This window comes from Doryrhamphus excisus, chromosome 20 (genome assembly GCF_030265055.1).
Source record: "Doryrhamphus excisus isolate RoL2022-K1 chromosome 20, RoL_Dexc_1.0, whole genome shotgun sequence".
Lineage (NCBI taxonomy): Eukaryota > Metazoa > Chordata > Actinopteri > Syngnathiformes > Syngnathidae > Doryrhamphus > Doryrhamphus excisus.
In genome coordinates this window covers 12,271,358-12,297,738 of record NC_080485.1, presented here as the reverse complement: position 1 = coordinate 12,297,738, position 26,381 = coordinate 12,271,358, and the positions used below count along the sequence as shown (strand labels likewise).

At 42.1% G+C, this 26,381-nt stretch overlaps 6 protein-coding genes across 14 annotated transcripts in view; 4 read left to right on the top strand and 2 right to left on the bottom strand.

Moving 5' to 3' along the window:
• cep170aa (centrosomal protein 170Aa) overlaps window positions 1–3,669 on the top strand; it is a 28,071-nt gene extending 24,402 nt beyond the window's left edge. For 4 of the 5 annotated variants that reach the window (XM_058058788.1, XM_058058786.1, XM_058058785.1 and 1 more), the window contains exons 17-21: window positions 60–291; window positions 1,632–1,793; window positions 1,892–2,074; window positions 2,138–2,189; window positions 2,359–3,669. In XM_058058788.1, coding sequence (XP_057914771.1) covers window positions 60–291; window positions 1,632–1,793; window positions 1,892–2,074; window positions 2,138–2,189; window positions 2,359–2,672 — 943 coding nt within the window. In that variant the 3' untranslated portion in view covers window positions 2,673–3,669. The remainder of the gene's footprint in view (window positions 1–59; window positions 292–1,631; window positions 1,794–1,891; window positions 2,075–2,137; window positions 2,190–2,358) is intronic. The other variant, XM_058058787.1, reaches the window with a different exon arrangement.
• Window positions 3,670–5,023: 1,354 nt separating this feature from the next.
• On the bottom strand, window positions 5,024–6,445 carry hint1 (histidine triad nucleotide binding protein 1). The gene is made up of 3 exons (XM_058058790.1): window positions 6,278–6,445; window positions 5,392–5,496; window positions 5,024–5,298 (listed from the first exon to the last, which is right to left on the bottom strand). Exons 1-3 carry the CDS (start codon window positions 6,386–6,388, stop codon window positions 5,134–5,136), a joined length of 381 nt encoding a protein of 126 aa, XP_057914773.1. The 5' UTR covers window positions 6,389–6,445; the 3' UTR covers window positions 5,024–5,133.
• Window positions 6,446–6,463: 18 nt separating this feature from the next.
• On the top strand, window positions 6,464–7,766 carry lyrm7 (LYR motif containing 7). Its single transcript, XM_058058791.1, has 5 exons — window positions 6,464–6,554; window positions 6,679–6,751; window positions 6,847–6,917; window positions 7,078–7,159; window positions 7,269–7,766. The coding sequence occupies exons 1-5, from the start codon at window positions 6,537–6,539 to the stop codon at window positions 7,337–7,339; spliced, it is 315 nt and encodes a 104-aa protein (XP_057914774.1). The 5' UTR covers window positions 6,464–6,536; the 3' UTR covers window positions 7,340–7,766.
• Window positions 7,767–7,894: 128 nt separating this feature from the next.
• On the top strand, window positions 7,895–10,767 carry dync2li1 (dynein, cytoplasmic 2, light intermediate chain 1). Of its 2 annotated transcripts, XM_058058065.1 has the most exons (14): window positions 7,895–8,007; window positions 8,139–8,262; window positions 8,335–8,369; window positions 8,444–8,513; window positions 8,675–8,763; window positions 8,961–9,159; window positions 9,236–9,304; window positions 9,379–9,456; window positions 9,552–9,631; window positions 9,917–9,987; window positions 10,108–10,205; window positions 10,265–10,357; window positions 10,478–10,518; window positions 10,599–10,767. In XM_058058065.1, exons 1-14 carry the CDS (start codon window positions 7,994–7,996, stop codon window positions 10,738–10,740), a joined length of 1,203 nt encoding a protein of 400 aa, XP_057914048.1. In that variant the 5' UTR covers window positions 7,895–7,993; the 3' UTR covers window positions 10,741–10,767. The 2 variants fall into 2 exon arrangements, with proteins under 2 accessions (XP_057914048.1, XP_057914049.1); XM_058058066.1 differs by lacking the exon at window positions 10,478–10,518.
• abcg5 (ATP-binding cassette, sub-family G (WHITE), member 5) lies at window positions 9,908–24,658 on the bottom strand. 2 transcript variants are annotated; one of them, XM_058058063.1, is made up of 16 exons: window positions 24,400–24,658; window positions 24,075–24,322; window positions 18,255–18,641; window positions 18,050–18,171; window positions 16,717–16,853; window positions 16,062–16,160; window positions 14,925–15,057; window positions 14,332–14,471; window positions 13,961–14,090; window positions 13,682–13,895; window positions 13,403–13,608; window positions 12,261–12,399; window positions 12,092–12,165; window positions 11,903–12,014; window positions 11,711–11,823; window positions 9,908–11,634 (listed from the first exon to the last, which is right to left on the bottom strand). In XM_058058063.1, the coding sequence occupies exons 3-16, from the start codon at window positions 18,410–18,412 to the stop codon at window positions 11,450–11,452; spliced, it is 1,962 nt and encodes a 653-aa protein (XP_057914046.1). In that variant the 5' UTR covers window positions 18,413–18,641; window positions 24,075–24,322; window positions 24,400–24,658; the 3' UTR covers window positions 9,908–11,449. The 2 variants fall into 2 exon arrangements, with proteins under 2 accessions (XP_057914046.1, XP_057914047.1); XM_058058064.1 differs by having other exon boundaries at window positions 24,075–24,307.
• On the top strand, window positions 18,664–26,184 carry abcg8 (ATP-binding cassette, sub-family G (WHITE), member 8). 3 transcript variants are annotated; one of them, XM_058058062.1, is made up of 13 exons: window positions 18,664–18,811; window positions 19,100–19,201; window positions 19,263–19,410; window positions 19,751–19,989; window positions 21,304–21,436; window positions 21,509–21,778; window positions 21,850–22,000; window positions 22,238–22,345; window positions 22,426–22,625; window positions 23,908–23,984; window positions 24,059–24,326; window positions 24,408–24,535; window positions 25,507–26,183. In XM_058058062.1, exons 1-13 carry the CDS (start codon window positions 18,764–18,766, stop codon window positions 25,642–25,644), a joined length of 2,010 nt encoding a protein of 669 aa, XP_057914045.1. In that variant the 5' UTR covers window positions 18,664–18,763; the 3' UTR covers window positions 25,645–26,183. The 3 variants fall into 3 exon arrangements, with proteins under 3 accessions (XP_057914045.1, XP_057914044.1, XP_057914043.1); XM_058058061.1 differs by having other exon boundaries at window positions 18,695–18,811; window positions 19,097–19,201; XM_058058060.1 differs by lacking the exon at window positions 18,664–18,811 and having other exon boundaries at window positions 18,998–19,201; window positions 25,507–26,184.
• Window positions 26,185–26,381: the final 197 nt, after the last annotated feature.

The window sequence follows — 26,381 nt, the reverse complement described above, 5'->3', positions numbered from 1 at the left end:
TGATAACATCCTGCATGTGTTCTATGATGTCCTAAAGAACCCTGTCTGATGGTTAACAGGTTGTTCCCATGTGTGCGCAGGATCAGCCAGGACCTGGCCAAGGATCTGGCCACTTTGGCCCGCGAGATCCACGACGTGGCAGGCAAGATCGACTCGGTCAGCTCGTCCGACACGGCGCCCAGCACCACCGTCAGCACTGCCGCCACCACGCCGGGCTCAGCCATCGACACACGCGAAGAGGTAGGGCCAGCTCGTCCCACGCAACCGGACTTACAGGAGAGCATGAGACAGGTGCCCCCCCTTTTTTTTAACTATATTTTATTGGTGTGCTGTGCTCCATTCATCACAAGCCATCTTCTTCCAGTATCTCACAAAAGTGAATACTACCCTTATATCATAAGTGTTCAATACCACAGAAATTAAACATTACTTAAGAGTAGTCAGTGTACAGCTTGTATAGCAGTATAGTTGTACTATCCACTGAAAATGTAGCAACACAAATGAGTGGTATAATTGCGTCAGACCAGAAGTACACAATACTGTGTGTGTTGACTTATTTTCATTCATTCATTCATTTTCTACAGTTTATCATCACAACCATTCCCACCCACATTCATACCTATGGAAACTTCAAGTTGCCAAGTGACAGCCTCAAACCATCAATCGTTCATTCATTCATTTTCTAACGCTAATCCTCACAACGGTCGTAGGGGTGCTGGAGCCTATCCCCGCTGTCTTCAGACGCGAGGCGGGGTACACCCTGGACTGGTGGCCAGCCAATCACAGGGAACATATAGACAAACAACCATTCACACTCACATTCATACCTATGGACAATTTGGAGTCGCCAATTAGCCTAGCATGTTTTTTTGGAATGTGGGAGGAAATCAAAGTATAGCATAGAAAGCATATAAAAGTTATCTACAATACGTTTTTTACCACTATTAGAGGCCTCTAGACAAACACTAACACCCCTATAGTCAGCTTTTCACTCGCATTACATGAAAACTTACACATTAACATTAGGAATGCCTAATGCTAACATTACTGACACCTAGTGACCAGTGTGGAGTACTACATATCATTTATTGTTCAATAGTCACAAAACAATGATCATCAGTGGAGTGGAGCCTATCCCAGCTGTCTTCAGGCGAGAGGCGGGGTACACCCTGGACTGGTGGCCAGCCAATCACAGGGCACATATAGACAAACAACCATTCACACTCACATTCATACCTATGGACAATTTGGAGTCGCCAATTAACCTAGCATGTTTTTGGAATGTGGGAGGAAACCGGAGTACCCGGAGAAAACCCACGCATGCACGGGGAGAACATGCAAACTCCACACAGAGATGGCCGAGGGTGGGATTGAGACTTATTTTCAGTGGATTGTAAACATATACTGCTATACCATCTGTACTGCTATACCATCTGTACTGACTCTTAAGTATATTTAAGTTTAAAATAAAAATCGTGCAGAAATGCAAGGACTGTACTTTTACGTCTGTAAGATACTGAACATTAATATCACTTCCACCTGTGCTCGTGCTTCCGCTGTCGTTCATATCTCACAAATAATTACTCATATTTTATTCAGACATTCTTATAACGTCTTCTAAATGTCCTCAGTTGGTGGATCGGGTATTTGACGAGAGCCTCAAATTCCGAAAAGTCCCTCCCGTCATCTCCACGATGCCGGAGATCAATGGCAAGCCGGCCGACCTCCGCCCTCGACCCTCCGACACCCACGAGCCCCGAGCTTTGAGGAGACGCACCTGGAACCGAGAGGACGTGAGAAGCCACGCCCACACACACACACACACACACACACATAGAACGCCCCACATTCAGGCTTACATTTGTCAACACTCCCTTGCGGTGCCTTCCAGGCGGTGCTGGACAGCCTCCTGCTGCATTCAGTCTCTCAGCTGTCCACCAAGATCAGACACTCCGCTGACAGAACAGCGGGGAAGATCAAGATATTGTTCAAGGATCAGGAAAGGAACTGGGAGGATATCGAAAGCAAACTGAAGTCAGAGAGTGACGTGCCACTTTTGAAAACCTCCAACAAGGTACGACAACGAGGATTCTGATTGGTTCAGCTTGCTCGATTGATTGTGTTGTCGTTTGCGCAGGAGATCTCGTCCGTTCTGCTTGAGCTTAGAAGAGTTGAGAAGCAGCTTGAAGGTAAAGTGGAAGACCCGATCTTTACACAACTTATTGATTTATTATTATTGATTGATTATTGATTACATAAAATGTCATCTGTGGGTCTGTACTGTTGTTTACAATGGACTATGCCGGCTTTTCCATTCTATTGCATGAACTCATCCCATGTTTTTCCTTTACGTCCCAGTAATTAATCTAATGCTGGACCCGGATGGCATGCTAGACAGCCTGGCCGCCCCCAGCACCCCAACCAAGCCCCAGATTAGCAAACCAACATCCCCCTCCACCAGCAACCCCGTCCCCCAGCAGCTCCCAACCAAAGAACTGCTCCCAGAGATACTTCCTGCGTCGGGAGGGTTGGCAGAATCTGTCAGGGTTCCTACGTCTTGCACGGACGCCACAGCGCGGGACGTCGCAACAGGTCTTGCATTAACATCAGTCGGGGGGCTGCCTTTTAGTCGCATGAGGCCCAGCGGGAAGGAGGCCCTCGCCCAGAAGTGAGACTGAAGGAGGCGTGAATGAATGAATGAACCACTATTAGCATTTCAGTTGCATTTCGACCTCCTTCTCCTCCTGTTTGGACCCTTCCTCCATGCCTTAAAAACATCCCATAAACCCTGCTACTTTACAGACAAATAGAATGAATTATATACCTGACTTTATGACAATACACAGTATTTCTTTTTGCACTACGATATAAAAAAACACAATTTCAGCAGCCTTACGTGACCAACTTAGTCCAAAACTGACTTTTTATGCTTTGTAAGTGAAAGGAGTCCATTGTCCATTCACATGTCATACACACCTCACATTCAAGCAAGCATATGTATTCTATCTTGTCAAGTGACAATATTATAGTAGTCAGTGTGCAGCTTTAACGCAATATGGATTTACTAGTCAACACACAGCCATTATTGTTGGAATAGCTGGCAACACAAGTGAGTACACTTTAACAGTAAATGTAAATTCTGTATTTGTTGTGAATATTTAGTGTGCATCTAGCGCTGCCTTCATCGGTGGAGCTGCTGGACGTTAGATACCTTGGTTCCGTCTCGCTTGATGATGACATAAATGGCCACCCCATTACCTTGACCCCAGCAAAAGGTATGTCTTCTTGGACATGTTCTTGGACTCCTTAGTTTCCCCCAGGATGCTGAGTCCTGCTCTGCTGCACACAGTACATGTTGGAATTCAGTTTTCCCCTCAATGAACCGTGGCTCCCCAGCATCGGCAACACTCGTGTATGCTACCACTACCGTTATCTTGCTACTCACGTGTGTTGCCAGCTCTTTATACACTCATGGCTGTGCGTTGACTTCTTTTTGATTTATACTGAAATACAAGCGGGCGGCACGGCGGTCTAGTGGTTAGCGCGCAGACCTCACGGCTAGGAGACCAGGGTTCAATTCCACCCTCGGCCATCTCTGTGTGGAGTTTGCATGTTCTCCCCGTGCATGCGTGGGTTTTCTCCGGGTACTCCGGTTTCCTCCCACATTCCTAGGTTAATTGGCCACTCCAAATGTGAGTGTGAATGGTTGTTTGTCTATATGTGCCCTGTGATTGGCTGGCGACCAGTCCAGGGTGTACCCCGCCTATCGCCCAAAGACAGCTGGGATAGGCTCCAGCATCCCCCGCGACCCTCGTGAGGAAAAAGCGGTAGAAAATGAATGAATGAATGAAATACAAGCTGTACACTGACTACTCTAAATGAGTTTACCATACAACTGGTTGCAGAAATGCGAGGGGAGTAGTCACGTTTAGTACTTGTGAGATACTGTAGTTTTGAGCAGTCGATGCATTGCATATTTTGTTAGTGTTTTACTCGTCCCGTCCTCAAGAGCGTATGAGTTGGACCTCTAGTAGCATGTAAAAGTTAGTGTGTGAGCGCTGAGTCTCTTTACACTTTTAGTAAGAAAGTACCAAAGTGATGGTTGGTTTTGTTAACGCACGTTTGACCCAATTCTTTCAATTTGGTTACTTCAAATTCCTAATTTTATCATCGCTGCCTTATCCTCGTTTGGCCTGTTGGAACCGGTGCCATTAGCTTCTGTAGCACTGAAGTGTCCTATCATTTTTTTTTTTGCAATTGGTCTTTTTCTACTTTAATCTTGTATTGAAAAAAAGTAGCTATTTTGTAATATTTGGATACTGATGTTTTGTAGGCATTTTGCCAGTTTAACGTGGCATAAAAAAAATCATGTTTGTGAATTTCCTATTGTTTTCAAACTAGCTCCTCACTCCTATTTATGAATGTTGCTCATATTGTGGCTTCATGTGTAAAAAAATCTAATGTACATTGTTCATTGTCCTGCAGCAGTTTTGTCAACATGTATCTACTTTTGAGGATGTAAACCACTTCCTGTACAACTCTCATCCTGTTTAGTATTAGTACTGAAGAGGATTTAGAATCCAGTGATGAGATGCTCTGCTATGCCTGTTTGGCAGATATTGAAGAGGAAAAAAAAAAGTTTATTTTGCACATTTTATGTTTTTTTTTTTTCATAAAGAGTGCAAGGCTGCATCACGCCATAAGCTTTCACCACTTTTTTCTTTTTTTAATGAAGAAAGCCAACTGAAGTGAATATTCGGTACCAGTATTTTTTATTTGTAAAGAGGAAAAAAAAAAAACCTCCACACTTTTAATTTATTTTTTGTTTAATATTTTGTGGATATTTTATATTTGTTCAACTCTGCAGTTTTTAATGTCAATAAAACAGAGCCATCCACTCTCTTCTTTATTACGCTTGACCTCTGTGGGATTGTAACTTTTTACTCATCAATTTCACATGAAAAACGTTAATCACGCCTTAATCACTAAGCTGTATTCCTAAGAAGGAAAGCCACACACCCTGTGAGTAATACACATTTTATTACCGTTGATGAATCTCCAGATTTTGTTTGACATCACATGACAAGCTGTCTTCATCCACAGTAAACGACGTTGAATAGTGTGACGGGGGCGTTAGCCGGGTGGCCACTGCATGCCGCGTCCCCCCAAGACGTGGATGTGGATGTGGTAAACCGACTGCCCTCCGTCAGGCCCGTCGTTGATGACGATCCTGTAGCCTTTAGACAAACCCGCCTGCTCGGCACACTTCTTGGCCACGATCAGCAAGTGGCCCAACAACTGGCAGTGAAAGATGACAAATATTGCTTTTTAAAAAAAACAAAACAAAACCCATTAAGTTTTACAAATTAAATTCTCTGTGATTATTCTTACAGCAGCATCGCTATCCTGCGCTTTGGACAGTTGGACTATCGGATTCTTGGGTACCACCAGAATGTGAGTGGGTGCTTGTGGGGAAATGTCAGGGAAGGCCACACACTAAAACACAAGAGGAATACCATTATTACTATCATGAAAATACAATAGATACTAATTCACATTTCCAGCAGCTCTGCAAAAAAAAACACTTAATAAAACAGCATTCCCTAGCAATACTGAACCTAAGTGTTGTGCAAATGATGCCCCCTAGTGGCTGTGAGCATTAGAGCAATGTGACTGGAAGCTTGGTAAGTGTTATGATCTTTGATCTTTCACAATAAAAATCAAAAAAAAATTTATTAACGTGACAAAATACTCACCAGGCTCAAAATTTGATACAGTACTCTGTTGAAGGAGTAGTAGAGCTGTTATTAATTGTGATTTTAAATAAATAGCAGAAAAATCAAACGTTGCAAAATTTGAATTTTTTTTAGTAACCCCGCAGGCTTTTGCAGGCCTCGAACTGCTGGACTTTGTTTCACTTTCCTGGGATCGGAGGTTTCACAATTAATAGTTAAAGCAGAGGGTTTTCAAGCATGGCTAAAATTGCATGACTTAAAAGAAACGAATTTTGTGGAAATTCACTCAGTCGAGCCAAATGCCAATCAAGCAACGAATGTAACAGATAAAAATCTACATTTTAGAAAAATCAATCATTGATGTGGGCTTGTTTTATATTTTAACACTAGTACATTAGCACTAAATTGCATCGCTGTACTGAAGTGGTCGCATTTCTGCAGAGCTAGCATGCAGCTAAACATTACGACCCTGGCTTGAACATCATAAAGGCGGTAGTTAAGTTGCTTAAATGCGTGTTCCGTCACAGTTAATGCAAACGTACCTGATCGTCCTCGTAAATTAACTGCGCAGGTATTTCCTTGCGTATGATTTTTCCAAATATTGTGTCTCCGCCCGGCTGGGCCAACTGAGCTTTTGCTGTTTCGTCAGCCATGTTGGCTCAGCAAACAACAGACAGCAGCAGGCGAAGTCGCTCAAATGCGCCCGCTAGAAGCTGATTGGCTCCTGAAATACGTCACCTCAACGTATCCTCTGATTGGTCCGGGACTCAGCTAAGGCGGAAGTGAACCACGGAAGTCAAAATGGGGACTCGTGTGAAGGTGAGGATCATGCTATATCACAATATTGTTATTATTTCGCATGTTTAAACTCGGCTTATTAGAGAAATTATGTTTTATTTTATATAACAGCTAATACATATGCTTTATTTTTGTTCAAACGAAGGTCCTGAGCGTGTTTAAATCGCTACACAGGACAAGGATGGCTGTATTCAAAGATGATGAAAGAGCATTGACAGGTGGGTTTGTTTACTAATTTAAACATGACGACTAATAGCAAGGGAATTGATGCTCCACGTTGTCCAAATCCAAACCATTTCATTACTTCGTACAGCTGCAAAACTCAAGATCAACGAGGAGTTCAGAAAAAATAAAAATGAATTGTCAGAGGAAAACATTAAAAAGGTAATGTGCTCATTCTTATTCAGCATTATTACCATTTCAATATATTATAATGTTTAAAATGTGGTTACATGAATTTAAATGACATTTTGACCTTGATTTTACCTTTTAACACATTTTGTGCATTGATCGTGTCTGCGTGTAAACAATATTAACATTGCAGATGATCAAAATGGGCTCAGATGTGGAAACAGTTCTACGGGAGTCTGTACTTCAAGTGGAGCATCTTGGTGATCAGAAACTTTGTATGTAAATATATATGTGTATATGTCGTGCAACTAAAATTTTGCGTAAACTACATCTTTGGTGTGTTTTTGCCAAATATTATGTTTTTGTGTGCTCTTATTCCTGCAGTGCTTCGACCAAGAGAGAGTCTTCTACTAGAAAATGTCCCCTATTGTGACCAGCCCAGGAAAAAGTCATAACAGAGTAACTTGATAACACAACAAGGACAGAGACTCTTGTCTGTATTGAAACACAAAAATACACTCACTACCATGCAAGTAATATTTAATTTTGATCTTCCAACCAGGATCAGGGCCTTTATAGATACAATTGTTTTTGCTGAAGCCATCTGATGTTCCTCTCTGTAAAGTATGTGCTGTACAACTTAAAATCACAATTTCTTGTAACATTTAATGATATATTTTCACTTTTATTCATGTAATGTGGATGCTGCTTTTTTTTTTCTTTCAAGGAAGTAACATGCAATGAGGAGTGTTGGATTTAAATGTTTAAAACCACCAAGATTAATAAAAAAATGTAGGTATTTATTATGAGAAGTGTAGACGATGTAGAAAGATGAAGATGATAAAGTGCTGTTTTAAGTGGCTTTTTAAAGTGACAAAAGTAAATAGACCATTTTAAAAAGTGAAGCTGTTTTTGTTTTTACACACGTAAGACGGTATGGTACAGTTTATTGTATAAAATGTTATCTTTTTGCCGCACATACGGCTTGTACTGGAGCCTTGTGCTTTTAAAGCGAGTCATCAGTATACGTCATCAGTATGCGCCAGTTGCCGTGGCGACGTATATACGCGCCATATTGTTATTTAGCAAAGACATGCTAGCTACCGATTATGGCAAAAATAAGGTGAGTAGTGAAAAGCCAAACAACAAACAAACAGTGCATTTTCTTAAGGATACACTTCTTAACGTCGAAAAAGGTCACAACCTCAAGTTTGAAGTAAGGCAAAGTAAGTTTAATGGAGATATGTGTACCAGTTCGGACAAGTTGTGGGAGCTGGCCGCGGCGGAGGTCCAAAGCCTGGAGAACGGAACAGCAGACGGTGGTGGAGGAGAAGAAGTCGGTGAGAGGACCGTCTTTCTGATGGGGAGCAAGACTGGGGTGTGTTTTTATTTACACTTGACCTTTTATTCGAAATTCTGTTGGCGTAAATTAACTAAATGCTTTTCTTAGGGTAAAACGTCCATTCTACTCAGATGTCTGGACAGGTGAGTTGATTAGTGATTCGTAAGACAACCTGTAGAAAGGGCTCAATTAACATCTAACATTTTGAACACCCCAGGGATGAACCGGCTAAGCCTACTCTGGCTCTGGAGTACACCTTTGGCAGGAGAGCCACAGGACACAACACAGTGAGGAATATCATTTACAGTATGCATATGTGTATATACATATGTCATAAATACTTGCTGAAATGCTGAAATTTGTGAGACACTGTATGTATGGAATATACACTACCATGTGTAACACTGTTGGCAAGTAAATGTAAATATTCCAACTAACTGTGATTCAGCCCAAAGACATTGCCCATTTATGGGAGCTGGGAGGCGGGACTTCCTTGTCAGACCTGGTCCAGATTCCCATCACTCCTGCCAGCATAAGGTAGCACACACCATTTTGTAGTGCTAAGATTTACTCATTAATGGTCATGTTGTGGTTTATTTGAAACATGCTTAACAAAATTGTACACTTATGCAATTCAACACGTCCAAAAAGGAGTAGGAAGAAGCAACGTTTATTTAATCCCGCCTCTTGTCCAATTAGATATTTAATTATATATGTTCTTCCTTTTGTCCCAGGTCTCTCTCCATCATCCTAGTTGTGGACCTCTCCAGTCCCAACGCCCTATGGGGAACCATGGAGAAGCTCCTGCAGGCGGTGCAAGCTCAAGTGGAGAAAGTTGCCTCTCAGGTTAGGCAGGCTGAAAAGAGCCGAGCTGGACCCAAACTCCAAATGTCTGTCCCGTCAACAGCACGTGACCTGCCTAAAGACTACCCTGTAAGCATCAACATTAACAAGCATATGAATGAAGGCTTAACAGTACGTTTATAATGATTGACGGGTGATCTCACAGGACAGGGAGCTGATCAGTCCATTTCCACTTCCTCTGCTCATCATTGGCAGCAAATATGACCTTTTTCAGGTATTTCTTTTGCCATCATCTTCTGGCATTTGTACAGAAGCTATTAAAAACTTTGTAATTTGTCTCCATTGAAGGAGTTATCCACCGACAAGAGGAAAGTGGTGTGTAAGACGTTGCGTTTTCTCGCTCACTACCATGCAGCCTCTCTAATTGTAAGATTATTGCAAACTCAAAACATTCACACCAGTGATACATTTACTATTATGACTTCTTTTGAGGTTTTTAATACCTTCCTTTGTCCTTATAGTTCACAAGCATCAAGTCAGAGAGCCAGATGTCAAAAACTAAGATCTTCTTCTCCCATCTGGCCTTCAACGTGGACACTGGGTGAGGCCAATTTTATCTCTGCTTATTGTAAACAGCACTATAGTTTAGTTCAGCATGAATTCATCATGTAGTATCAATGCCATTGTTGCTTTTTTTAAAAGTGAAAGTGCATTGTAGTCCACTGCAGAATGGTCCACCATCTAATTGGTGCCATTCTGTAGATATTTTATTAATGTTATGATTATATGAAATGTTAAATATATTATATACATTGAAATGTACATAATTTATCTTTGGAATATTTCATTTATTTAATTACATACTTTTTATGCTGTATAATTTCAGTAAAACAATGTCATGTGACTCCAGTAAGCCACTCATCATTCCAGCAGGCTCTGACTCCCTCAGCCAAATCGGTGAGCATGGCGCCCTCTTGTGGCCAATATAAGTAAAGCATGTACAAATATTAACATCCCGAATCGCATACATGTATATTGTCACTTATAATTCGATTGTTGTTGGTTTAAATGTGTCAGGATCACCTCCCACGACTGATGTGGACATTACTTCCCTGCACGCCAGAAACCCCAAAGACCTGTGGAAGAAAGTCTATGAACAAATCTTCCCCCCAGAGGTCAGCCAAGCACTTTTTTCGCACTAATTAAAAAGTCATTAATTGTAGTTTCTTTGTAGAGCATCAGTGAGCAGAAAGAACTGAAGGATCCAGCCAAGGACCCTCAATACAGCGAACCTCAGATCGATGCCATGCGAGCGCAGAAAGATCAGGTGATACACAACCACACATCAGTTAGCAACACTTGCACACTGATATCCAATACAAGGCCAGTTGTAAAGAACTAGAAGGTTGAGTTCATAAACAGTGACTCCATGTCTTGTAACCTGTAGTTACCTCCGAATCACATGATGCTACCTTTGAAGTGTGAAAGGTCTGCCTGACACAGATTTGAATTTATGGAGGCTTTTATGGTGTGTCATGACCTCATTCTCCCTTCCAATCTATTTGTAGGAGTTGGAACAGTACAAGAAGAATGCAGCAAAGTCATGGAAAGGCCTGGAATTGGACACGTAGGACATACTGTTGGGCACAAGTGATGCAAAAGATGGATGAATGGCAAAGTTTTTTAAGGATTAAGACACAAATCATGTAACTATGTATTAGTCCCCTTCATATCGTTGTACATGAAGTACATCAGCGCTTTACTCAAAGGTAAACTACCACAAATAACAACATGGGCTTTATATTCAAACATCTTTTAGTATTCTGGAAGTTCTATATGTGGAAGAATAAACATTTGACTTATAGTCAATAGTCAGTTCTGAAAGTGCAAAAACATTCACTCATTGCTAGGTTCCACGTGAGGAGTCATGTTAAATCAGGGCAAAGATGCCACATAAATGCTCAGTTCTTGGAAATTATTCCATCATAAAGGGAATCACAGGAACTGACCGCCATGTGTTTCAAACCCAGCAATGCTACAAAAAAATGTAAAAATTAGTGCAATTGTTTCATGCGGTCACCATAGTAACCTCAACTGAATGCGGGAATGCAGACTTCATTCATTCATTTTCTACCGTTTGTCCCCACGAGGGGGTGCTGGAGCCTATCCCAGCGGCAGGGTAGACCCTGGACTGGTGGCCAGCCAATCACAGGGCACATATAGACAAACAACCATTCACACTCACATTCATACCTATGGACAATTTGGAGTCGCCAATTAACCTAGCATGTTTTTGGAATGTGGGAGGAAACCGGAGTACCGGCTACCTGGCAAACTCCACACAGAGATGGCAGAGGGTGGAATTGATCTTGGGTCCTTTAGCTGTGAGGCCCGCGTGCTAACCAAAAGAAAGAAGAGGTCAGTGGAGCACCAGTCGGTCTCTGATCTTGAAGCTGAGCATTCCCAATAGCAGCAGGGCGGGAAGAAAGGAATACAGCAGGACAAAGTCCAGAGTGTAGCGGGACAAAGCACCAGGGTATCCCTCATCGATGATCTGATCGCCCTGAGTGATGAGACAATCACCTGGGAGTGGTTTGGAATGATCTGGGGAGAAGACGTAGCAGCCACTGAACATCCACATGTCTTCAAAGTGTCCTCCACGATGTAACGAAGAACTTACTGCATGTGAAGTGAAGCCCGTGGAACTCTGTGACGATGAGGAGCTCACAGCTGTACTTCTGGTACGTCAAGTAGCTCAGCCACTGGAACACGGTCGGCATCTGTGCCATACTTCTGTTAAACAAACAGAAGTTTGTTGTTCCCGAAATGTTCAGTTGTCGATGAAATTGAACCCTGAAAGTATTTTGTGTACCGCAGGAATCCGGAGCCCACTAGGATCCCTGCTATGTTGAGCAGAGCCATTCCGGTGTTCACCATGTTTGGATCTTGGACCACTCCCAACAGAACCACAGTCATTAGCTCACCTGGAAGACATGGAGAAATCCCCCAAGTTGCATTTAGAGGTAAAGGTACACCGGACGTCATTGTGTGGCTAGATTACCTATAACGTGAGGAACCATGACCACTGCAGTAAAACACAGGAAGCGCCACGTCTCAGGGTGCATCCCCACAGTCCTAAAAAACAAACATATCATGAACTAAAATTAAGATGAGCTATAGTATGTGATAACATAAGCAGCCATCGCATTCTGGGACAATAGACAACCTACCAGTAGAGGAAGGAGGTGAAGATGAAGATACTGAGAATGCTGAAGGGTAGAATGTGGAAAATGTAGGCAAGGAACATCTGCCATTTATTGTACAATCCATCCTGACTCTCCTGGTCACTGATGGCTCTCAGGGCAGGAACTACAGTGACGGCAATAAGGATGTACTGTATGATCATAGATTAGAACAAGCAGACAAACCCGATGACAATCACCTTAATGATCAGTCTATTCGCTGTATTGCAGTTGTTATCAAGAGTCAAGGTCAATGTTGTTTTTTTTTACTACTTGCTAGACAAGTCGTCACCGGCAGATAAAGATAACGTGTAAAAAAAAATAAAAATCAAGTCAGCGCGGCAATCAACAACTAAGTGTCCTTAACATAAATACTTTGGCCTATGTTAACCATGTTTTAGCAACCTAAACCTCAGGAACTATGGGATCTCTCACAGTCAGTTAGCTAACCAAGCGCCATAAATGCAAACACCAACTTGTACTATAACACCGAGATAAAGTAGACAGTATATAAAGCAGAGATCTCAAACATGTGGCCCGCAGGACACTAGTTTGAGGCCCCCACCTTGATATGAAAGTTTAATGTTAGTGCGGCCGGCGCAAGTTTGATATGGATGCTGTATGGTATCATGTACCCAGAAAAAAATGATTACGTTTGATTCATGTTCATGTTAAAGGTTAAATAACTGTTAATAGTTATCCTCCCTATCCATGTGGAAGTGGTAAGTTTTTGGCTTTTTAAGTTTAAAAGAAATAACTTGGAGGCTACCGTTTAGGTCGCTAGCGCTCTACTTTGCGAGTTAGCATGTGTCTCAAGACCCTGCAGTTGCGCAATATGTTGTAAATTTTAAAAAAGTATAAATGTGACTATAGTTGTGTTTTGTCATGTCTACAGGGCTCTAATAATGCTTTGTTCATTTTAATCTGAAAAAAATAATTTGTCTACCCACAAACTATATGTGGTTTCTTAAGTTTTTATTATTTGCCGTTTTATTATTATTATATTTATTTATTACTGATTGATTGATTTTCTTTATTCTTGATCTTATCTTATCTCTGAAGTATAAGCCCCACCCCCTATGGTTCATTGCAACAGTGTCATGTCGTGTGCAGATGATGCCGCTACTCACAGAGAGCGACGGCGTTCAGCATTCCCGTGTACGGCGAGGCTCCGACGCTCTGGTAGATGATACCGATGCGATCCTGCACCGCCCCCTTAGCGACGTCCATGTCCAGATGCATGACGAAGAAGGCCACAAAGAGGCCGTAGATCAGGTTCTGGGACAGACGCATGATGACCCCCATACGGTCTCTGGACAGGTTCCGCATGGTCCGCCTATTGAGAAACACGTATGCAGTACGGACTGCGTTGACGCTTCTACTCATCATCATCATCACTGCTGACTGACCTGAGCAGCACGCCCAGCTTGGCGGCACCGCCGGGCGACTCTTTGCTCTTAAAAGGAATGGCGGCCTTGTCGTGCCTCTGCAGGCTCTGCGTCATCTTCCCCAGCATGCTCCTGTAGATGGCCGACGTCTGGTAGGAGCACATGATCTCGTGCATGCGGCTGAAGGTGGCCGCCTCGCGCTCGCTGCTGCGCGTGTCCACCGAAGTGAAGTCCACTTTTGATAAAAAACACAACATTTACTTCTCACGTTTAGGTCCGGTTTTTGGCAAATGAAAGTACCGTAGATGTCAAAGGGGTTGCAATATTCGGGACACTCGTATCCACACTGGCTGAAGAAGTCCACCATCTCCTCTGGTTGGCCGCAGAAGACCAACTCACCACGGCTCATCACAGCAATCCTGCTGAACAACTGCACACACAAACACAAAAAATATAACCTTGCTGGTAATTAATAGAAATGTAACTTATTTTTACCTGCATCTATTATTTTTATCACTACTTTAATTGGTAGGATTATGCAAAACTTCTTCTTTCTTGAGGAAAAAGCGGTAGAAAATGAATGAATTTTTATTTTATTATGTAAGCATTTGGTATGTGTGCAATCTATTGCTAGGTGGATAATTTTTTTATATTATAATATTTTTTTTTACCCTGAAAAGTTCAGAGCGAGGTTGGTGGATGGTGACGACGACGATGCGGTTCCTGCGGGCCAGTTCAGCCAGCAGCACCACGATCTGATTGGCCGTCATGCTGTCCAGGCCCGTGGTGGGCTCGTCCAATAGGATCACCCCTGCAATGACATCATCGGCGACCCGCCGTGTAAGTTCTGCAGAAACTTTTAACTGTGCAGATAAGCGCTGCCTTTTTTTTTTTTTTTGTCCTGACTTCATGACTCTAATTAGGACAATTAAAGATTGTCTCTTTGCATGATGGGAGCCAAGTGGAATTAAGCTTTAATTGTCAGATTAATTTATTTCCTGCTTGATTGGACAGGCAGTAAATGGAAAGCTTGTTACTGTATATGTATGTGTGTGTGTATGTGTGTGTGTGTGGTCATTGTAATCTTGAATGAGGACCGAGACCCTCTTCATCCTCGGTGGAGTCCTGCAGGCCTGATAAAAGAACCCTGAGCTGTCATTGCGCTTTGATAAGCTGGACTCTACTTTCATTACTCTCCTCCGTTTTCAGGACTTGACTTTTAAAACTCTTGAGGACACGGTGGAGACGGAAGGGGGGAACTCACGGGGGTCCTGAAGGAGCTGGCTGGCGATGGACACCCTCCTCCTCTCACCTCCAGAGATTCCCGGGAAGATGCGACCCCCGATGACACTGTGGGCCACGTGACTCAAACTCAGCTCCGCCATCACCGCAGACACCTGAGGTCAGAGGTTAAGGGTTGATGATACCTCCGAGCATTTCTTTTGTCTACATTGCTATATTGATATACAGTACGACCCCTATGACATAGGATAACCCATCATTACACCGGATTATTATTATTATTATTATTATTATGGGCCTGCAAAGCAACAGTAGAGGCTGCCGATTGCATAGCAATACATTCATTCATTCATTCATTTTCTACCGCTTTTTCCTCACGAGGGTCGCGGGGGTGCTGGAGCCTATCCCAGCTGTCTTTGAGCGAGAGGCGGGGTACACCCTGGACTGGTCGCCAGCCAATCACAGGGCACATATAGACAAACAACCATTCACACTCACATTCATACCTATGGACAATTTGGAGTCGCCAATTAACCTAGCATGTTTTTGGAATGTGGGAGGAAACCGGAGTACCCGGAGAAAACCCACGCATGCACGGGGAGAACATGCAAACTCCACACAGAGATGGCCGAGGGTGGAATTGAACACTGGTCTCCTAGCTGTGAGGTCGCATAGCAATACAGCCTGGCCTATGTTGTGTGATTCATGTGGACAATACTACGTTGTTTTTTTTTTTTTGACCTGACATAAGGGATACGACTTTTCAGGATCGTTCCGAGCCGCCGTAGGTAGCGGTTAGCATTCTGGACTTCAGAGAAAATGCCCTGGGTTCGAATCTCCACTAGTAAGCATCATTGGTATTCGTCAGGAAGGCCATCTGGAATTAAAGTCAGTATGCGGTGGCGACTCCGCAATCAGGAAAAAGACGAAAGAAATACAGGACTGTTCCATATCGGCCGATATCGATATGATACCAACTTTTCTATTCTTTCTATTCGTCACAGTATCGTAATAGATTTGTATGTGTTAAAAAAAACACCATATTTTAAGATTTATGTCCACACCATAACTCACATTATGCAATATTTTACACTTTAAAAGCACACATAATGGCATTTTTCTTTCGGTCACCACATTCAGCAAAACACATCAGTCCCACCTTCTTGTGTATGGCGTTAGCGCTGTAGTTTTTGAGAGCCAGCTGGGCCGTGTAGGTCAAAGTCTCCTCCACAGTCAGATAACTCAGCAGGTTGTCGCTCTAGTTGGTGGACACACAAAACAAACAAAAAATATATATAATGTTTACCATTGGAGGCCTGCATATGTATTGATTTTGTTCAAAAATAACTTGTCTACACACACACATGCACACACACACACACGGCTTGAACCTCAATTAACTCAGTGGTCCAAGTGCACTTCTCTCCTGTCTCTCTTGTGAATGACATTAATATCAGCAGCTCCTATCTGCTGCTCATCTGCAGCTTAGCAGCCAAAGTTAATGACAAGGCTTATAGAGAGATGATGGAGACGTGCGTGTGTGTGTGTATATGTGTGTGTATATATGTGTGTGTGTGCACACTATCAGCGCACAGGGAGATAATTTGAAAAGAAAGCATGGGCTGTTTTAAGCCAGTGTTTTTTAATTCAGGCTTTGGATACACTTGAGCACCTCTCATTGAGAGATTAAGAGCATGAGGAGGCCATGGAGGACCTCAAAGTTAATTTCACACAAAGTACACTCCTGCAACCTTTCTGAAGACTTTTGCTAAATATACCAGTTTGCTGACCCAAATAAGGATGTGTGTGTTTACCTGCAGCACATATGAGAAGCAGTCCTGGTACTCTTCTCTTGCTAGTTTCCTTCCGTTGACAAATACTTCACCCAACAATGTCCCAGAGTTTCTGATCCTCCCTGAGATGGCGTCTAACAATGTGGTCTTTCCGGAACCTTTAGAGTAGACACACACACGATGGTTATTTGCATCATCTGACAAAATATTACAACTATTTTTCAGATGAATTTTGCCATTAGAGGCCACATGGCAGATATGGTTGAAACCATATAAATGTATAGTCCTTGCATGAAGTATGCAACTATGTATCGTTCTGTTAAATCGAGTTTGACAACAAAAAAAATATTGCATGCAATACAAATGTACTGTCAAAATTGAAAATATTTATTTAAAAAATGTAAAATTCAAGAGAAATTGTCTTGTATTTAAAAAAAATAATATATATTTTTAAAGTAATTATACTGTATCACAGTTGAAATAAAATAAATATTTTTATGTACTATATTTATACAGTACAACAATTACTGTAAGAAAAAGAATAATGAAATATTTTTTTAAATAGTCTTTGATGCACATAATTTTCAGGCGCATTTAATGAAAAAAATTAAAATAAAGATTGTGTTTTGGATTAAAAAAATTTTTTTTTTAATGAATTATACGGTATAACAACTAAAAAAACATTAAAGGACAATTTTAAAATTATTTTATATGTAATAAATATATTTATATAACAAAAATAATCATCATGAAAATATTTTTTTAAATAGTCTTTGATGCACATAATTTTCAGGCACATTTAATAAAAAAATTTAAAATAAAGATTGTGTTTTGGATTTAAAAAAAATACATTTTTAATGAATTATACAGTATAACAACAAAAAAAATTAAAGGACAATTATTTTATATGTAATAAATATATTTATATAACAAAAATAATCATAATGAAAATATTTTTTAAATATGTTTTTGGCTTTCATTTAATTTAAAAATACAAAAACGCAAAAGATTGTGTCTTGGATTAAAAAAATTACATTATTTTTTATTGTACTGTATAACAGTAAAGAAATTTTAAAAATAAAAAAATATTGTAGAATGACAATTTGTGTCTTATTGAAGTGCATAATTTTCAAGTTTTTGCGAGCCACATAAAACAATACAGTGAGTCGAATCTGGCCCCCCGGGGGCCTTGAGGATGACCCCTGTGCCTTCCAGTATATGACTGAACTCGACTTTCCCTGTCCTATCTGGTCATGCTGCAGTCTCCTGATATATTGTGTTCCAGGAATTCTACCTCGCAACCATGACACAAACATGTGACACGCCCAGGATAAACAAGAAAGAATCAGCTAACCTGAGTTGCCCAGGATGCCCATAATCTGCCCGCTGTCCACATGGAAGGAGACGTCGTTAAGGATCTGACGAGTCCATCGCTTCCTGTAGGAGGGCAAGTCCCACCAGGGCCCCACACGCTCACTGCAACACAAACACGTATTACTGCATCTACGTATATACACCTTATAGTTCTTAGAGAACTAGACTCAAAGTAAGAGTCTTACCTGACCGAGTAGGACATCTTGCCGACACTGAGACAGCAACAAGGCTCCGTCCTTTCTTCTCCGACATCTTTCATCACCTCAGACACAAACTTGAAGGACTCTCTGGCCTCATTCCCTGGGCTGACCTGGTCCAGCTGCACCGAGTAGAGCCTGTTCATGTCCTCCGCTGCCTTTGCTCCACAACCGCTCTAACTAAATAACCAACAGCAGCCGCAGAGCCATAAACACACTGCAGGCTGGGGGGCCTTATCACAAGGGAACTTTGATCCACGCTTGTATAGAGAGAAGACAGAAGGACGACTCAAAACGCAGCACGAAGCAGAACAACGGGACATGACCATGGGACTCTCTTTCCAGGACGTGAGAGCAGAGGGTGCAAACTAGTTCCTGTTGAGTGGAAAAAAAGGGAATTTAAAGACAGGAGGAGGAGGACACGGGGATGAGAGGCGATAGAGGTGGGGGCTTTATTCACCTTTTGACCTGACAAACACGAACTCGCGTGTTGCAACATGACGGACACCAACAGCAGCTTCACTCACGCCAATGGATCCTCACAGGTCAGTCATGGATCCTACGCTTGCGCACACATTTCCTAAGTATTATTATGTAAAAATACAACCTAGGTATGCATTTCTTTTCTATGTTTCATTATTTTACTGATGTGTATTTGTTTGATTTGATCATGCTTGGGTCAGGTTCAAATATCAAAGAATTACAGACTACATAAAAACACACGTCTGCACACTTTAAGAACACAAATGTTCCTTAAAATATATATATTTGTACTATGTCGACCATGTAAAAGTATTGTTGCAGGTATTCAAAGTGTGCTTTCTTGTCAGCAGCATGCAGACACACAATTGTTCTCCTCAGAGGAGGACAGCAGTCTCTACTTCACATACTCTGGTGACTGCAACCAGCTGGAGGTCAACAACCTGCATTACGAGGTGACAACACACGGTCGCTCTTCACGTGTACACAGAAAACTAATTGTGTATGTGCGCGCAGGTGGACACGGCGGCGCAGATTCCGTGGTACGAGAGGCTGTCCGAGTTCAAGTTGCCGTGGGAGATTAAAGGAGACAAGCAGACGGCCATCAACAGTCTCAGCCTGCGTGTTCGCAGTGGACAGATGCTGGCAGTTATTGGAAGTTCCGGTATAATAAAACACACACTTGGGGTATATGTGCCGAGGAAAACGTAATCAATAATGTAATCAATCGATAATTACAGAATAAAACAATTTAAGTAATCATAAAACGCTAAAAATGTTTTTGCTAAATCCCCAAACAGTGCAGCCAACACTGTAAATCACAATCACATAGATTTATCATGCCTGCATGTTTTATTTAATACAATAAAACTTGTATTATTGATTATTGCTATGATTATCATCCCTGTAAAGACATCAGCGGGTTTAGCATCGAGTGCATTTGAAACCATGAAGGCACCAGGAAACAAGGTCATCAAACTAGCAAACTATTCTGCCTCATTCAGGCTGCGGTAAAACATCTCTGCTGGACATCATCACGTGTCGAGACGAGGGCGGCGCCGTGACCTCTGGCCAGATTCTGATCAACGGTCGACCCAACACGGCCCAGCTGGTGAAGAAGAGCATCGCTCACGTGCGGCAGGACGACCGCCTTCTTCCTCACCTCACCGTGCGAGAGACCCTCACCTTTGTAGCCAAACTGCGGCTTCCTACATACTTCACGCAGGCCCAGCGGGACCAGAGGGTAGTTCACTCTTTGCTAACAATCCTCAAGTTTTATTTAAGGACAGTGTAGTGGTTCACATTGCTGAATTTAAGGGTGGAGTACACATCTTACTCAAAGTTACCATGACTGCAAAAACACTACTGGACAGTTATTTGTCAGGAAAAGATCTTCTATACAAGAGGAGCAAGAGGAGATTTTAAAGACTTACTGCAAAAACAGCATCAAAGCTCATCTATATTGCTGTTTTTAAGAATCTACAGCAAAAACAATAGTCAAAGATCCTCTATTTGATAGGAGCACTGCTGTTATTAAGGACATACTAAAGAATACAAGTCAAAGATCCTCTATTTGACAGGAGCACTGCTGTTATTAAGGACATATGAAAGAATACAAGTCAAAGATCCTCTATTTGCCAGGAGCACTGCTGTTAGTGAGGACATACTAAAGAATACCAGTCAAAGATCCTCTATTTGACAGGAGCACTGCTGTTATTAAGAACATACTAAAGAATACAAGTCAAAGATCCTCTATTTGACAGGAGCACTGCTGTTATTGAGGAAATACTAAAGAACACAAGTCAAAGATCCTCTATTTGACAGGAGCACTGATGTACAAGTCAAAGATCCTCTAATTGACAGGAGCACTGCTGCTATTGAGGACATACTAAAGAATACAAGTCAAAGATCCTCTATTTGACAGGAGCACTGATGTACAAGTCAAAGCTCCTCTATTTGCCAAGAGCATTGCTGTTTTAATTGACAGGAGCACTGCTGCTATTGAGGACATACTAAAGAATACAAGTCAAAGATCCTCTATTTGACAGGAGCACTGATGTACAAGTCAAAGATCCTCTAATTGACAGGAGCACTGCTGCTATTGAGGACATACTAAAGATTACAAGTCAAAGATCCTCTATTTGACAGGAGCACTGCTTTTTATTAAGGACATACTAAAGAATACAAGTCAAAGATCCTCTATTTGACAGGAGCGCTGCTTTTTATTAAGGACATACTAAAGAATACAAGTCAGAGATCCTCTATTTGACAGGAGCACTGCTATTATTGAGGACATACTAAATAATACAAGTCAAAGATCCTCTATTTGACCAACAGCAAAAACACGAGTCAAAGATCCTCCATGTAACTGTTTTTAAGGATATACTGCAAAAACATTAACCAAAGATCCTCTATTTAGAGTGTTCTTGACATTTTTGAGGACATAGAGAAAAATATGTACGTCAAAGATCCTCTACATGACAGGAGCAGCCTGCTGTTAAAACGCCATTGTACTGTATATGGTTCCCTTTTTGACATGTAGTGGTGTCACTCACAGGTGGACGACGTCATCGCAGAGCTGCGACTGAGACAGTGCGCCCACACCAGGGTGGGTAACGATTATGTGAGGGGGGTCTCCGGAGGGGAGCGGAGGCGGGTCAGCATCGCGGTGCAACTCCTCTGGAACCCAGGTGAGTGGAACCACTACGGGAAGTGTATCAGCGATTAGACCCGTTCCAAGCCCGTCTAATGTTGTTCCTCAGGCATTTTAATTCTGGACGAGCCCACGTCGGGTCTGGACAGCTTCACGGCCCACAACCTGGTGATCACGCTGTCCCGCCTGGCTCGGGGAAACCGCCTGGTGCTGCTGTCCGTCCACCAGCCTCGCTCCGACATCTTCCAGCTCTTCGACCTGGTCGTCCTGCTCTCGTCGGGGTCGGCTGTGTACTGTGGCGCCGCGCGGGACATGGTGCCGTACTTCACGGTGCTGGGGTACCCGTGCCCACGATACTGCAACCCGTCTGATTTCTACGGTACTTCCAGACAGCGTTCTCCTACGTGTCAACTTAAGAGCATACCAAAGCGTCTTGCTCTTTGTGCTCAGTGGACCTGATCAGCATAGACCGCCGTAGTCCAGAACAGGAGGCCGAGTGTTTGGAACGGGTCAGAGTGTTGGCCGAGCGGTTCATGGAGAAGGTTCGAGACACGGACGACCACATGTGGAAGAGCAGCACGTGTGCGACACGCACTGACAGGTGCCTTCATCACTCATTCACATGCATGTCAGCCATATTGGAGCTTGGAGTTGGTTAAGACGTGTAGCGAAGCCTGCTCAGTGGTCATAAACACACTCCAGGGCAGGGGTGTCCAAAGTGCGGCTCAGGGGGGCAAAAATCAGCTTTCGGGACACACATTACTGTTAAAAATGTCACTTGTACCTTCAAGGAAGGGTCTATTTCCTGGAGACTTCTTATAACGAGTATTATTTCCAGTTCTCCGCAGCCCGACAAGGCGGCTGAAGAAGAAGAACAAACCATCATCATCTCCAAGAAAAGAGACCATCTACCCGGCAGACTCCACCAGTTCACCATCCTCATCAGGTGAGGACGTAAAACCCCCTCAAGGGTCCCCCCTTTAGTAGTCTAACCTCCTGCTCCTCTTCCTGCTCTTCGTGGTCCAGACGTCACATGTACAACGACTACAGAGACCTGGTCACCCTGCTGGTCCACGGCCTGGAGTCCCTGCTCATGTCTCTGCTGGTGGGCTGCCTCTACTACGGCGCCGGGGAGCAGCGTCTGTCCATTCAGGACACGGTGGCCCTCCTCTACATGATCGGAGCGCTCACACCCTTCGCTGTGGTGCTGGACGTCATAGCCAAATGTGAGCAAACACGGCCGCAGGTCAAGGTCAAGATCAAGGTCAAGGTCACGGAGTGTTTTAAATCCATAAAAGTTATCAACAACACTTGATATGACGCTCCATCACTTGATGGACATGTTTGATCCACTGCACAGATAAGGACCATGACATGTGATCCGTCAGCACGTCTGATTAGACTCAAGTCCGCAATTAATCCGCTGGACATTTGATTAGGAACACCGCTACACTCGTATACGACTTCTTCGTGAACAGGGTCGGACCCGTGTACTACTACTACCGTGTACTGTTACTACCGTGTACTACTACTTTAACTGTCATACATCTTACTGATTGTTGATTCTCACATTTACATGCTATATCATTACTAAATATGAACAACCTTTATTTTCTATGGACATATTTTTAAATATTATCCCAAATATTCAAATATGAGTTAGAATTTATCAATAAAATTGTTAAAGTAATGATCACAAATAGGCTTTAAATAATAATGAACTTGTTACAGTGACAAATACATATAGTATATATATATTATAAAATATTACAATATGATTATAAAATCTGTAAAATATTAATAGTAATGTAAAAATATGAATCAATAAATCTAAATAATAATAAGACTACTGTGTACTGATGGTCACAAATAGGCCTTAAATAATACTGAACTTGTTACAGTGACAAATATATATATATTATATTGTATTATAAAATATTATTATAAAATCTGTAAAATATTAATAATGTAAAAAATATGCATTAATAAATCTAAATAATAATAATAATACTGTGTACTGATGATCACAAATAGGATTTAAATAATAATGGACTTGTTACAGTGACAAATATATATATATATATATATATATATATATATTGGAAAATGTGTAAAATATTAATAATGTAAAAATATGAATTAATAATATAAGTTTTGAAATAAAAATAAAAGATTGTAATAAAATAGTGACAGTAAAATACAAATATAAAACAGTGTAATAAATTGAGAGAATTTCATTTTTAATGTTCAATATTTCTATTTAAGAATGCATATATATTATAATTATATTTTTAGAATCAGGTTTGTATTTGAACCCCCAATTAGGAGGCAGCAGTAGTTTAAAGTAATGCTACATTTAAAACACATGAATCAAATATGCAAATTAATTGTATTAAGATTTGGCACATTTGACACTGCATATTTTTATTGATCGAAATCATTGGGAGTCATACTTGAGCCACAAACAAGGGGGCGCTCTCCCAATTTTATTGTTTTTCTTTCAAAAAGGTCACACGGAGAGAGCCATGCTGTACCATGAGCTGGAGGACGGCATGTACTCCGTCACCTCCTACTTCTTCGCTAAGGTACGCCAACGTCGGTGTATGTGTATGTGATGTAGTATGTGATGATGATGATGTAATCACGCGTGTCGGCGTAGGTGCTGGGTGAGTTACCAGAACACTGCGTCTTCACCTTGGTCTACGGCCTGCCCATCTACTGGCTGGCTGGCCTGAACGAGGCGCCAGACCGCTTCCTGCTCAACCTCCTGCTGGTGTGGCTGATGGTCTACTGCAGCCGCTCCATGGCGCTCTTCGTGGCCGCCGCCCTGCCCACCCTGCAGACCTCCGCCTTCATGGGCAACTCCCTCTTCACCGTCTTCTACCTGACCGGAGGCTTCGTCATCAGCCTGGAGAACATGTGGCTGGGTGAGTAGAAGGTAGAACATGATCACGTGAATGGCGGTCGGGGGTGTGACGTCAGCGTTGTCACTGTCCTTACCTGGCCAGTCGCTTCCTGGCTGTCTCACGCCTCCTTCATGAGGTGGGGCTTCGAGGGGCTGCTGAAGGTGCAGTTCAGGGGGAACAAATATCCCGTCGCCATCGGGAACTTCACCTTTAACGTGGATGGAATATACGTGAGTACATATTTATTCACGCACAATAAAGTCATTAAATAACATTTTATTATAATGAAGTATGCTTGGTATACTTACTGTATTGGCTGCACGGTGGATGGGTGGTTAGGGATGATCTGGGTTTGATTCCAAAAACATGCTAGGTTCATTGGCGACTCCAAATTGTCCATAGGTATGAATGTGAGTGTGAATGGTTGTTTGTCTATATGTGCCCTGTGATTGGCTGGCCACCAGTCCAGGGTGTACCCCGCCTCTCGCCTGAAGACAGCTGGGATAGACTCCAGCACCCCCGCGACCCTCGTGAGGATAAGCGGTAGAAAATGAATGAATGAAGTATGCTTGGTATACTTACTATATTGGCTGCACGGTGGATGGGTGTTTAGGGCATTGGGAAGATCTGGGTTTGATTCCAGAAACATGCTAGGTTCATTGGTGAATGTGAATGTGGGGGCGTGACTGCCCGGAGTCAGCTGGGGTAGGCTCCAGCATACCGCCGCGACCGTAATGAGGTTAAGCGGCATAAAAAATTGGATTGACGGATAACAAAATAAATGTGAGTGTGAATGGTTGTTTGTCTATATGTGCCCTGTGATTGGCTGGCCACCAGTCCAGGGTGTACCCCGCCTCTCGCCCTGGGATAGGCTCCAGCTGGGATAGGCTCCAGCACCCCTTGCGACCCTCGTGAGGATAAGCGGTAGAAAATGAATGAATGAAGGATAACAAAATAAGGGCGCAGAACAAACAGAAAGTAATAATTCCAGTCCTGTCGAGCATGACAATACTAATACACATAATATTAAGACAGTATAAATATACTGTGTAATGAAATACATTATCCACAATACAGTATTAACTAAAACCTGCACAATTTCATAATTATAATTGAAATCCTACTTCTCACACTGACTCTTATTGTGTCGCAGTACTAAAGTACTTTTAAATAGATAATAATACAAGTGAGTTGTTTTCAGGTGGTGGAGGCCATGAGCATGAACCAGTACCCTCTGTACTCGTGCTACCTGGTCCTGCTGGCCGTCTGTCTGGTCTTCATGGCGCTCTACTACGTCTCCTTGAAATTCATCAAGCAGAAGTCCAGTCAAGACTGGTGACCCCCCCCTTGCCTCCCAGTCTGGACCGGTGACAGCCAGCATCGCACGCACATTTAACAAAAAGTTGGGTTCAAAGTTCGACCGGTTTCGACGCCGAACCATCAAACTTTATATAAAGATAATTTTACTACAGATTTTTAGAATCTTTAGGTATTCATAGAAAGTATGATGCTACAAAATGAGCACGTTTCAGCGGTGGTTGCAGTACCACAGTCCGCGGCTGGATGGCAGCAGAGGACCACAGTATTATTATGGAGCTGAAGCGCGATGAGAGCGCCACTTTGGCAGATATCCATCAGTAGATTTCACTTCAATCTTCTTGTTTTTGTATATGTAAGGTTATTAGGCTTAACAGCGGTGAAGCCTTGTGGAAGATTTACAATGTCATCGCACTCAAAACATGTAGAAAAAGATTGTACTCCAATGTAACAATCAATTGTTTTTTTTGCAGTGGTGCAAAACCTGATGAATGTATTTGTGGTTTAAAAGTACAAATGAGTAAAACGTTCAAATTAAATTGTGCTGTTTGTATTTGCAACACAATTCATTTATGTTTATTATTTTGGTTCTGAGTAGAATGACTTGCTGTTTTTTTAAACAATGATCTTATACTGGTTAAATAGAAAGCTTGTAAGAACAAAAGAATGTCTCAGGTTCTAAAAAATAATAACTCAAAATTAATTTTTTCTTTTACAATTTTGAAATTAGGTTTTAAAAACAGTTATTTTTTGGTGTAA